Source organism: Centroberyx gerrardi, chromosome 13, assembly GCF_048128805.1.
Source record: "Centroberyx gerrardi isolate f3 chromosome 13, fCenGer3.hap1.cur.20231027, whole genome shotgun sequence".
Lineage (NCBI taxonomy): Eukaryota > Metazoa > Chordata > Actinopteri > Beryciformes > Berycidae > Centroberyx > Centroberyx gerrardi.
Window position 1 is genome coordinate 20,054,585 of NC_136009.1, and position 13,226 is coordinate 20,067,810.

Consider the following 13,226-nt stretch of genomic DNA (forward strand, 5'->3'; position numbering starts at 1 on the left):
AGGGAAAGAAAAAATAACCGGTCGCAGCCTTCCAGTCGTCACGTCTTTGGTCACATGCTAGTCAAGCTTGATCAGCTGACATAACCCAGCTTCCCCTTTCGATGCTCTTCGGTTTTCCTCCATCGACTGAAGGCGCCTCTAAAACCGCATTATTTACGTTTTTGGGAGCCTTATTGGCGTCAGATCTGAAAGCTGAGCCAAAGATATCTTGCTGATACACCGCCGGATAGATGCTACTGGAGTGGATGATGAACGGACACGCCATTCTTTACACCGGGGTCACTTTGGCCTTCTGGAGCACCATACTAATCGTCGGTAAGGTGATATTTTCCATCTAACGTAGTCGGAATTATGGTATTCGCGAACTAAACACTATATTTGTTAGACTTGCGTATCAAGGACAGTGATTTAATTCATAGATTTTGTGGTGTGAATGACTTATCGCGTTTGACAGCTGTCTTGGGGACCCGACTAAACGCTGGGAGGACAGTGGTAGCGGATGGTTCCATCTTGTTAATATCATAACTTGTAAGTTAGATTTTAAGGAAGATTCGTGCATATTGGCAATTAAAACGCTACCTACACAGAAACATTCATTATTGCTCAATAATATCGAAATTATACAATATCGAAAGACTATTTCACACCTGCAATTACACTCGGCCCTATCTTGCATCCATAGCTAAGTTAATGTCAGGTAGCAGTTAGCTTACATAGCAACTGAGCAAGCTAACTAATGTTAACGTGAGCTTCAGACGTTGGACGACAGTGTTTTACGTTTATGACAATCTTAGAGTTACTTTATTTGGTAGGAGACACGATGTGGTGCGAGTTAGCTTTTCTGCCCAATGCATTCAGTCATATAAACTGGCTAAGCTAGCTAGCTAGCTAGCTGTTTCTGTGCACAGCTGGCTGGTTTGAAATAGTCACAAACAGGAACTGCAGCACTTCTCATGTGAGGGTGAGCTATCACACTTAGGCTACACTTTCTTTCCATGGCTTGAGCTACATTAATGTGATTCTGCATCATACATGAGACAGGGAACAGGTTATTTCCATGCAGTAATATGAATTCATCTTAAAATATACGAATTAGAAGTCTCTCTCTTCCATATGCACACTAAGCTCAGACATGAACGTGCAACTTGCAAAATTGACATTTTTTTTCATGTGTTATGTGTTATTTTAAGACTAATTTCCCTCTTTGTTTCTTTAGGTATTTGCTATACGATTTTTGACCTAGGATTCCGCTTTGATGTGGCATGGTAAGTAGTCCTTGCACAGAACTGCCATCTGCAATTTAATAAGCATGTTTTGGGTGGCTTTTGTACAAAACAATACTTTACCATGGATTCCAACATGAGGCCAAACATGGATAAGCAGTCATTTTCCTTTGTGTGTGACTCATGTACCCCTGAAACAAAATGTATCATTCATCAATGTATCAGTCTTGCAATGACAAACCTTAGCTTCAGGCTGTTTGATAGCATATCACCATTGTCAGGTGTTGGGTTTCATATTGTTGAGATGTATTCAGGCCCTATCTCATTTCCCTTTAGTTTGATAGCATTGCACTTATCTGGGGTCACATTACAGAACAAAACTCAAACTGTTTATTTAGCGAAGTCTCAAAAGACAAGAGAATTTTAATTTTGCCATTACAGACAAATCTCAACCTTGGTTTTTCATCTTAAATTTACCACCCATCTTAAATTTTCCTGTGTTTGTTGTGGGCATCTTAACTGATGACCAGACCTGGAGCTTCTTTCTGACAAAGGCTGACGGAATGAGTCTGCGTGTCTCTCATGTACTGTAAAACTGATACAGTTATACTGTAGGGCAATTTAGGCTCAATAAAACATTGTACAGCAGTAACCTAGAAGCAGGGTGCAGTTTTTTCCAGATCAGCCCGCACAGTAGCCTGCCAAAATAAATTTTGGTTGAGAAAGAAATTGACTGTTCTTACGATCTGAATTTGATCTTACGTGTTTAGGAACTGGCCTCTTTTGGCAAAAAATCCTAACTTGGATTGTAAAGTGAGAGAAGATTTGATTTTGCATGTTGGGTCTTTCTCTAATGTGGTCCCAGGTTTCCACCACAGCGTCTAATAGAGCTCGTCAGTGGTTCACTCATTAGGCTGGTATCTAACCCTCAATTTTCCTGTAATAACATTACTGTGGTTCTTGTGGATAATTTGTCTGTGCTGAGTTTCAAATGAAGAAATGGCATAGAAGTTAATTAAGACTTAAATGGCCTATGCTGCTCTTTCACTTGTAAATACTGCACAGCTGACAAATTATATCTTGGATTTTCACTTTTAGCATGTTTAAATGAATCTGGCTTTGGCAGTACCCGTTTGCCTCTGAAGTGGAATAGCAACTATTGTTTCCTTTGTGTCTTCTTTTTTTTTTTTTTTTTTTTTTTTTTTTATAAATCTTATGTCCTGTTTGATTAATAGAATTGCGCTGGTCTTGTTACAACATCAAAGCTTTGACTTGGTGCCGTAGTTAATTAGTAATCCTCTAATTTATGTAGATTCCACAGGAGAAGCATAAAGGGAAGCAAAAATGTAAAAGTTGAGTTAAACAAAACCGGGATTATGTCATGTCATCTGGATCTGGATCTGTATGTTTCTACAGTGAGGCCTATTTATCTTTGAGTCTGGCTTTTGGTTGCAAGTTGTGGATAGTAAATATGACATGAAATGCTGAGTACGGCTAAAACGCTTTAACATATGATCTCAAATAGTACAGTAATGTTATGCTACTCGTTCAACTTTTACAATGTACAGCATTAAATGGCAGCACTGCCTCATAAAGTGTAGTTTTAATAAGTTGTCCCTCTTCTCTCCCAGGTTCCTGACAGAGACTTCTCCTTTTATGTGGGCCAACTTGGGCATTGGCTTGGCCATCTCTCTCTCTGTGGTGGGGGCAGCCTGGTGAGTACCGAACAAGGAATACAGCTGAAAGTGCTTACTGCAGCCTCTGTCAGGTGTTTCGAATGTGTAAGCCAGGGGCCGTGGTATATTAAAGGCCTGGATGCACTGGCAGAGGTAATTAACACATGTTTTTTGACGCTCTTAATTGGATGCTCCCATCGCATACTACTGGTGTGAGATTTGAAGCGTCAGCAGCAAAGTTACCTGCATTTCACACAGCACCCATCATCTCACTGTGATGGTTTAAGTTACTGTAGCACATTTTCTTTAGTGACATAAAAAACTCCCATGACCTGTACTGCAGTTTGCTTCTTACTTTTGGAGACCAGCTGGTCGACCATATTTTGTCCTTTGTAAGTCATTTTCCATTCAAATAGATCAATGGTTATTGTACTTCCATAAATCTTGTGGAAAACACTTCTTAGTCTCCAAAATCTACCAAATTTGGAGCAGATGTGTAAAGGTTGTTGCGTCAGTTGACACTAGTGTGTGTTGGTCCATTTGAAAATGATTTATGTGTTTGAAAATTGTGTTTTTTTGTCAGTTGAAAGATTGAAGATGTTAGTTATCCATTTCGAATCCCTAAAGTGGTTGTGAAACACTTTTAAGGGGAAGAGTGAAAATGACTCTCATCCTTCAGTTATGGTTGAAGTGCCCTTGAGCAAGGCTCTTAACACCCAACTGCTCCAGTTGCCAACAGTGGAAGATTGCAGTACTGGGCATTTTCCAGCTGTGATCGTGTTTAACAGTGTGAAAGGGGGCTTTGCTGAAAAAGCTCAACCTTCCCTGGGTAAATAAAGGTAAAAATAAAACCCAGAATACATGTATTTTAAAGCTAATTTCGGTGTCAGCCACTCAGAAGGAATCAAGGGAATGTCTTTATAGATGTTGAAGATCACATGAAGTGAAAAATGTCTTTTTTTGAGTTGACAGGATGACAAATCCATAAAAAATACGCCTACAAGAAATTTGTGCTCTAAACAGTCCAAAATTTTTCCTGTTAACACTCTGAAAAGTAGCTTACTCAGCCTGTATTCGAGGCGTGACATTTAGTTTGACGTCTCTTAGTGAGTTTGATGTGCTGCGCTGGGGACTTGTTTGTTGGAAAACATGTATACAAAGCTCTTTTAGGTTTAAGCTCGCTGGTGATTTAAAAAAAGGCACAATAAGCCCAATAATTTACAGCAAGTGTGGTCATAAAATCTGTTTCGCTACAATCATATTTGACCACTACTTTGTTCTTCTCAAATACTATAATCAGTTGTTACATTCACTGTTCAACTAACTCCCACCATTGTTTCCTTTTTCTCAGAGGAACTGGGGATGAACTGAGCTCAGATTACAATTTCATGTGGTCTTTTATAGAATGATTTCCTCTTTCTGTAAACACTCAGAAAAGAACATGATGTAGGATTGTGGAACTGGAAAATCCTAGAATTAGTAATCGAACAACACTCTTGAATACCTTTGACACAGAGTTGTGTTCCCCTCTAGTTATTGGAAATAGCAGGTGAAGCAATAGTCATGGAATCAGTTCCCTTCACACTACATGGTGCCAAAACTTTTAATGTGCGTCTTTTTTATGTTTAGTGCAATAAACTAACCTTTTTTTGTCCATTGGTCACAGTGGCTGATGAATTTAAAAATCTGCCAGTCACTTTCACAATTTTATCAGCTAAATATGAATTTTAGAATAGGATAGGACCTTCAAACAATGGTTAGTTACCTGCCAAAGTTGCTTGTAGTGTAGACAAAGCCACCAGCCACAGCTGACATTTACCAGACTGTTTGGCTGTTAATTTCGCAGCCTTTTTCAGATTAGTAGTAAAAGTAGAGATGATGAGTAGTTCTTTGTTGGTGGAACTTCTTAATCCTTTTGTATCACCTGGTAGTCCTCTGTCATGTTGAAGACGTTGTGTTGATTGTTGTTGGTTTTTGTTTTCCAGGGGAATCTACATCACTGGCTCTAGCATCATTGGTGGAGGTGTCAAGGCTCCACGAATCAAAACCAAGAATTTGGTCAGGTAGGCTCCTTTTAGAAAAACACTTCAGGCTGCCCTCTGACCACTGTGTAGATATGTGTAGGTGGTAATGTGGGTGTATGGCTTTTATAGCAACAGAGGCAATTAATTACTCCTGTATTATAGTAACTGTACAGACAACTGAGTAACACCTGACCAGATGTTGATCTTTCTCTGTTTCTTTCGTTGTGTCTCTGTCTCTCTCTGTCTCTGTCTCATTCCCTCTCTAGCATCATCTTCTGTGAAGCCGTTGCCATCTATGGGATCATCATGGCTATTGTCATCAGCAACATGGCAGAGGTAAGTGAGAAGCCTTTTGTTATTTTGGTAATGATCAAGGATATTGTGCAGTTTGCCTTTTCATCTTTATTTACTGCTGGTGAAAGCAGAGAGGATGACAGACAGGAGGAGTGTTGTACAAGGAACAGCACAGCCGTAAATTGAACCTTGGTCCATATGGGACAGCCAGTACTAACAGCCTTTGCCCCGAGCATGAAGGAAGTTTACTATGACTTGGAAAACTGAGCAAGGCTATGTGAGTGATTATTTAAAAAAAATCCATCTCTCTTCTTTTGTAGAGCTTCAGTGGAACAACACCTGAGACTATTGGAGCAAGGAACTACCAAGCTGGTAAGAAAACAGGCATAACGCTACTGAATACTGGACTTAAAGACAAAATCCAGTATTTTGTCTTTAAGGAGTATTTTTCTTATTCCTGCAATAACTGGCCCAAGGTAGATGGCTTCACATCACGTTGAGATATTTTCAGTGCAGCTACAATGGTGTTTAATAGCAGAACATTTTGCAACTATCTAAAACATCAATGGTAGAAGTCAGTTTTTGGCGTCCCTCAGAATCCAAGAGCAACGGCTTCTTTGTAGAGCCATCAACATTCAACAATCATACAGGGAGATATCTCCACCAACAGTAGCCTCAATAGACCATAATGCAATGCAGCCACAAGACACGTTGCATTTTGAGTAAGGGACGCGACTCACTTTCTCTCAACTAGAAAAACTTGTATTCTCTTGCTCTTACTCCGCTATCGCTATTTCTCTCTACACCTACAAGCATAACCAACAGTTTTCTAGGGGTTGTTGAAAGTAATTCTGGGAAATGTAGGAAATCACTAACTGAAGTGGAAGTAGATGAGGCAGGTTGAGAGAAAGAAGGTACACCAAAAAATTAAATTACATCACAAAATAATTCCTGAAATGCACTGAACATCACAGATTGATGATATATAAGAGTATCTAAGGGTGGAATCTTTCCTGTTTAAGTGGGTAGACCTCATACACATCTGTAAAACTCAATTAACACCAACTTCATAATGAGACTGTCTTCTTGTGCCGTGTTGGGTGTTGGCCTGATTGGTTATGGTTGCAAACGTCAATTGAAAACCTTTTGAAACTTACAGAATTAAGTCAGAAATGTGTATTAAATATGCAGATCTACTGACATTTAAAGACTCAAAATTCAATTCTAAATATTTAAGGCATGAAAAGGTTTTTAAAATTCACATTAAAATACCCCAAAAATCACATCTAAATCAAACATTACTATTCAAAGAGAAGTTTCAAATTTTACATGTAAATCACGAGTATCAGCAACTCTTACTCACTGACTCCAACTCCTGACGGGAGAACAATTTTTGGTGCCAATCCCACTGTGGTTTATGACTAAATGTGACTGATTTGGCTCCTGTCCCACTAGGCTACTCCATGTTCGGTGCTGGTTTGACTGTGGGCTTTTCCAACCTCTTCTGTGGCATCTGTGTCGGCATTGTGGGCAGCGGAGCGGCCTTGGCGGACGCCCAGAACGCCAGCCTCTTTGTGAAGATCCTCATTGTGGAAATTTTTGGCAGCGCGATCGGCCTGTTTGGTGTCATCGTCGCCATTCTGCAGGTGAGTGTGACGGACTGCTTTCTGCTTTTTTATGAATATGTCTTCTTCACCACCTTTTTGTTTTCTTTAGGGTATGAATTAGGGCTGGGCGATATGGGTGAAATCAATATCACAATAATAAGGATTTTTTTGTTATCAATATATATCACAATATGGCTTATGTATGCAAAATCACGTTAAATAATCAAACTGATGTTCACTGGATTTAACTGCATGGTAGCGTTAAGTGTGAAACAAACAAAATTTAAAATGTTTCATACCTCATTTTGGCAGAGTTTTTAAATACAATTTGGTTGTTATCAATTTAAACAACATAATTGTGTATCACAATATCAAAATATCTTCATATTATCACAATATAATTCCACTGAAAGACGATAAGCGATAATATTGAATTGTTGCCCAGCCCTAGTAGGAATAAATAGCAGCTGATAGGTAAACACAGACATAGAAGCTCTGGTCTCTCTCTATCTAAAACATCCAGTCTTGTTTATTTCCTTGCAACCTTTCCTTGACCCTCCCTTGTTGCAGACTTCTCAGAGGTCTCAAGGCAAAGATACTCTGCTTCCACAAAGGTCTAGGAGTGTGTCATGTCAGAAAGGATGATCGAGCTTTTTCAACATATCTCTCAGTTTAGTTGTGCTGTTGGAAAGTGTTAGATTTGCCGTTTCTGCATTCACCAATTTTGTAATAACTATGTGGTTCCATTTTTTCCCCCAGACGTCGAAAGTAAAGATGGGAGACTAGAAGATTTATCCATAAGATGAGAGGATATAAAGACACTGCTGGAAAATAAGACGGATTATTGTGTAAATACATCGTAAATTATTTAAATGTATTTTTTTTTTTTTGTCTGTGATTTGTTTTTAACCATCATTTGCTGAAGAGTGGCACGTGCGCAAACTTTTGTCTTACAAGAAACACAAGGGTTTAGTGAGTAATTATATTTTTCATGCATATAACAGCAGTTTATTACATCTCGCCTCACCTTGTTGTATTCATACATGACATGAACCACATGACCAATAATTTAATGAGCCCTCCAAACAGTTGAGCTCAATTAACTGATCAGTAGAAGCAGAAATGTAAATGTTTTGAAGGATCCTTGAAGAAGAATTTGTTTGCCACCATTTCATAACACCAGCCAGTTTGTAGTCGTACAGATGGTGGCTCCAGACAAATGATGGTAGAGGTGTGAGGTTGCATACTTGCATGATTGGTATTCACAACAAATAATGGATAATACAAATGAATCTGCAGAAAGAAAATAACCCCAAAAATACTTCTCCATAGCTCATTTTGCTGCATTTTAGCAGTCTTTAGTTTTATGCCATCTACCTTTTTCTGACCACTCTTCATGTATGATTGGTTAAAAATGAGACTATAGAGTATTTGAAAATATTTGTGTGTGCGTGCGTGTGTGTATATGCAGGACACATGATTTTTTTTTTCCTGTGAAGCATGAGGGTGTTTACCATTATATGTACTGTAGCCTGGTCTGTCAGAGTTGTTGTTTTTTTCTTTTTTTTTGTTTTTGTAACTGTTTGTTTCTTAAAAAGCAAGTGGTCCTTATCCACACAGTGGCCCAAATACAGTATTTATCAGGCCTCTCGCTGTAGGAGTGATGTAGAATCGATGAGGTTTCAAAGAATAGGAGACTAAGTACTTATCCGGGATCGCTAGTAAGGTCTGAGGACAAGACAGACTTAACTCAAGAGGCAAAACAGGGTCAGATCTCTGTCGCAGATCAACAGCTCTGCTCTAAATGACTATCCGTCCATGATCCCCTCCATCATTCCATTCATTATGGCTCAGAGCCGTTTTAGCCAAAAACATTATGGCACTAAGATAATCTCCATTTGAAACAAACTCACGAGCCACTCATGATCATAGCTGCCAGCGCTCCCTTATTTCCCCAGAGCCTCCCTTTACCTTTTTGAGTTCAATTTTAACAAGGTTTTGATCCTTTTCAATAGTTTTTTAATAGGATGAATTGGACATCAAGTGGAGAATCTGCTTTACGTTCACCGTTCAGTGTTGGCTGGTAGGGTTTTAATGCTGAGGGGTTGTGGGCAGCAGGAATTCCACTCTTAGAAGCTCGAAAGACTCTGTTGCTCCGAAGCATCTTATGCACAAAGATCATCTTTCTCCACTGGCTTACAATGAAACAAAGATGACCTTGGCGTGAAGAAGGCTTTTAGGAAACTCAGCTTGTGGCCACTGAGTTGTGATTGAGCAGGTAACAAGTGACTTTAGTCCAAACCGACATCCTCTGCCTCAGGTCACTATTCATTATTATCCAGTCTTAGAAAGGCAAGAAGATTTAGTTTTATTCAAGGCGATTGATACTTGTATACTTGCTTTTCTTTCTTTACTTGAGCTCGGTATCACCAAATAATCTTTTGCTGGCTGTAAAATCACCATCATTGAAGTAGAAGTCATTGGAGCAGAGAACTTTGTGCTAAGATTTGAAAAACCCAGTCCCGTCTCGTGTGACTTGGAGCTTATACAATCTGAGGTGGGGCGGTTCCCAAAACTCTCGGTGAAAATGGCGGACTCCATTGCAGAATCAAACAACTTTACTGATACTGACCTTTTGAATTCTTTTCCAAGTCTGTAATCTCCTTATTTGTCTTTATTTGTATTACAACTGGCTTGTTTTGAATGTACATCTTTACAGACACGCCCATTTGAGAGTATCGTTTCAAATGGTGGTTGTTCCCATCTGTGTTCCCTAATTGTTTTTCTAACATTCCTAGAAGGAGCTAAATGTGTGTGTGTGTGTGTGTGTGTCTGTGTAAAACAGAGGCGTCCAATTTGGCCCTGAGAGAGACTTTCATCTGGGCGGCTAGCAACTTGAGTGGGTGGCAGAATTAGATTTCCGCTACATCACAACACAGCAATCATTAAATACTTGTCACCCAGGTCCGTGTGTGCTTTAATATCGACTAGTAACTGTACAACGTTCCCAGCTATTTCCCATTGATGTTTACCTGTAAATCTGGGTAAACGGATTATTTCCCCCGAGTTCCCTAAAGCGTCCAAACCTTTGGCTGTTAGCTGAGAGAAGAACGAAGATGTGTTGTGTGCCCTAATTGCAGAATGCTACACCATTTGAGTGTAAGCACATAACATTCAGTTTGAAGCCAAGGTTCATGTGTATGACTGTGTGAGACTCTCTAGGAACTAACCCTTTTTATTTGTAATGCATCATTCCACCAGTCGGAGACATTTTAAGATGACAGACCACGGCTGCTTGTGAATCGTCTCAAATCTTCCCTTGTAATTTTTCCTTGACCCTCTCTTGTAAAACTCTGTGAGAGAGGAGAAAAGAGTATAACTGTTGCAAGAGAACAGGGGAAAAAGTTGGATTGTCTTTTCTATATCTAGACTCGGCCTCCCGTAAGTGTCTTAGCAGCAAGATCGTCTTTGTCCTGATTCTGGTTTACAATGAAGCTAAGATGCTTGTGGGACACCAGGCTCTGTATGCAGCCCTAGGCTTCAGTGACTGTAGTTGGTACCGTATGTACATTATGTTGATGTGGTGGTGATTTAAAAAAAACAACAAATGACTCATTGTTTTGACATTGTGTATAATAACAAAAATGGATCTTCCTTCTGGCTTCATAAATGTCCTTGAAAAAATAAAATGTTCCAATCAAGATCATTTCTGTTGTACCTGGTTATTTTATCCTTCAAAGCATGTAGTTAGTGTTTTTGTCAGTCCTATGGTCAAATTCAAGAGTCCCACTATCATAAGCTGTGGTTGTGGCTGTATAGTGCGGTAATAAATGTGATCCACTGACCTGACGCAGGCCACAAATGTCGATCATCAAACTGCTGATCACTTCATTTATTTAACCAGCAGTGACTGCTTTTTTCCACTAGATGGAGCAAGAAACCATATTCTCCTTGAACAGACTGGCTGGGATCCTACAGTTCTAAAACTCAACTTTAGTGTCCCAGCAGTTCGGGACACTTGTGCCAAACTGTACTGTATTAATAGCGGCATATTGTGTTGAGAGATGTTGCTGTTAACCTATGTATGGCATGCAGCTACTCACAAATGTGCTAAAAAATGGACCCTTTAAAAGAGTTTAAACTCAACAACCATAGCTGGATTTACACATGTACAAAACATCTTAGTTTTCATGTTATGTAGAACCAAATGACATGGGATTAAAAAGTTAAAATGATCAAAATCACATGCTGTAAGGTTTAAAGTGAGGACTGAATCTTGGAAAGGTCTTGAATGATTGAATCACCTGGCTTGACACCTAAAAACACAATAGACTATGTGAGAAACCAGGTACTTTTCTTTAGCTTTTGGAAATGTATCTATCATGTCAGGCTTTTGCTGTTCATACCTATTTGATGCTTGATGCTTGATGATGATCTGAACAATCCCAGATCTGTATGTAGCACTTAAACTTTGCTGTTCACACATACTTTTGAAACACTTGCATAAACACTACACACAATTATCTAACTATATAAAATAAGTACTCACACACATAAATACCCTATATGAAATATGACTGTTATGAAAGAGAACTCTACTAATCCTATAATACATTTTAAAAGTATACTATACAGATATCACAACAACCTTTAAAATATGATGCAGTTACTAAAAATATACTACTAAAATAAACCACCTCCTATACTTAACCTCCTATACTAATACCGTAGGAGATTTTAAAATGTACATTGATTATCATAAGATCACATTATAGTATATGACCTATAAGTCCCTATAGGACTAACATAGGAATATTACAATACTTTTAGTAGTATGTGTGTATGTGCAAGTATTTCTCGTATATGTGTGTGTGTGTGTCTGGCTGAGAAAGTGGAGTTATTTCCCTCTCAGGTCACCAGCTCCCCTTGTGTTAGAGGAGCAGAATAAAAACGCATTTTATGGACCATCCGGGCTTCCGTAGGCAGCAGGAGCGAAGGGACCTGCTCGCTGCCACAGCCTGAGAGCATCCTTTTCTTTGCCTTCATATCATCCACACCAAAACACAACGGGATGACGGAAAAGCATGAAGATAGCGTTTCCCCACTCCCGGTTTGCGGTAGAATAACGTTATAGTCTACGTTAGCCATTTGGCGGGCGTAGTGCTGCACAACATGAGGCTTTTTTCCTGATAAAGAGCAGGCGTAATAGCCTGTCTGTGGAATGAAAAGAACAGTTTTCCTTAGCAGAGCGAACTAGGCTGAGAGCCACTAGCTTTTAATGCTTTTTTTTTTTTTATTCACCACAACATTTTTCCAGCATTTGGCAGCGAAATGCACGCTGACATTTTAATTTGCGAGACTAGTTTTTTACTCAGATGATCTGAATAAATTGAATATTCAATGCTGCTCCAGCAAAGAAGATGCATGGATAGGAGAATGCTCGCTTGACAACATCAAGGTAGGTGCACACTATCTGTTTCTGGGATACATTGCTTCATTCAGCATCGCATCCACGCTTTCTTTTGTTTCCATCCAGCCTGCATACAGTTATCCTGCCATCTTGCAACCTTCTGCATGTATTGATCTTTGGGTATGATGGGAATATGATCGTATGCACTGCCCTCCCACTCCCCCTTTGTTATCATGCACATTTCCACGAACTAGCAGCATCCTCAGACCCGCCATACTAGGCTTCACTCAGCCTCCCTGCAATGTTCTTCTAAATGAACCACCAGAGCTGCGAAGCCTATAGGCTGATCAAAAAAAAAATGGTCCTCTTTGCATATGGTTCAAATTGGGGGGTTTTGGGAGCTGCTAAACCCACTTTCTAACTACAGATGTGGCAGTTGTCAAGCATTCTGGGCACTATTTTTTCATCCATCTGCTCACAGCGAAGATGCAAAGACAGTATGGATCCTGTCTATTGTGCATGAGGCCACTCTCATCTAAAGGTCCAGTAACAAAAGCACACTGAGAGCAAGTAGAGGCAGGGTGAGCAGCCAGTACTGCACTGGAGAAATAATATATAGGAGGCTGCAACATGCAAGCCTAACCTAACCAAGCGTTTACGCACAAGCCACATACCCAGACCGTAATCACATCTGACATCTCTCTCACTTATGGCATAGCATCTCTGTAGGGGTATTGCCGTGTAGGCTGGATTAGCAAGTGGACTGGAACTACCTCGCTTTGTGCAATAAGTAAGTTGTCCATTGCAGAGCCGGCTCCGGACTATGCAGACCACGCTGGAGATGGGGATTAGTGGGGTATGAGACAGAGATCAGACAGAGAAAGTGTTTGAATTGAGCCTAATATTCCTTTGACTGTACAAAGCATGTGTCCTTGTCATGTTTCTTATTGTGGAGAGACATTTAGGGTGGACCCTGTGTGTTTTGAACTGTA

At 39.7% G+C, this 13,226-nt stretch overlaps 1 protein-coding gene across 1 annotated transcript; it reads left to right on the plus strand.

The window, feature by feature from the left end:
- Positions 1-100: 100 nt before the first annotated feature.
- On the plus strand, positions 101-10,530 carry atp6v0b (ATPase H+ transporting V0 subunit b). Its single transcript, XM_071900083.2, has 8 exons — positions 101-315; positions 1,217-1,265; positions 2,855-2,938; positions 4,885-4,962; positions 5,190-5,259; positions 5,538-5,589; positions 6,673-6,863; positions 7,584-10,530. Exons 1-8 carry the CDS (start codon positions 231-233, stop codon positions 7,608-7,610), a joined length of 636 nt encoding a protein of 211 aa, XP_071756184.1. The 5' UTR covers positions 101-230; the 3' UTR covers positions 7,611-10,530.
- Positions 10,531-13,226: the final 2,696 nt, after the last annotated feature.

Bases quoted from the DNA above. Each gene is read 5' to 3' on its own strand.
- atp6v0b (XM_071900083.2), top strand. From the start codon at position 231: ATGCTACTGGAGTGGATGATGAACGGACACGCCATTCTTTACACCGGG. The intron at 316-1,216 runs GTAAGGTGATAT...TTGTTTCTTTAG, and splicing joins GAGCACCATACTAATCGTCG to GTATTTGCTATACGATTTTT. The intron at 5,590-6,672 runs GTAAGAAAACAG...CTGTCCCACTAG, and splicing joins AGCAAGGAACTACCAAGCTG to GCTACTCCATGTTCGGTGCT.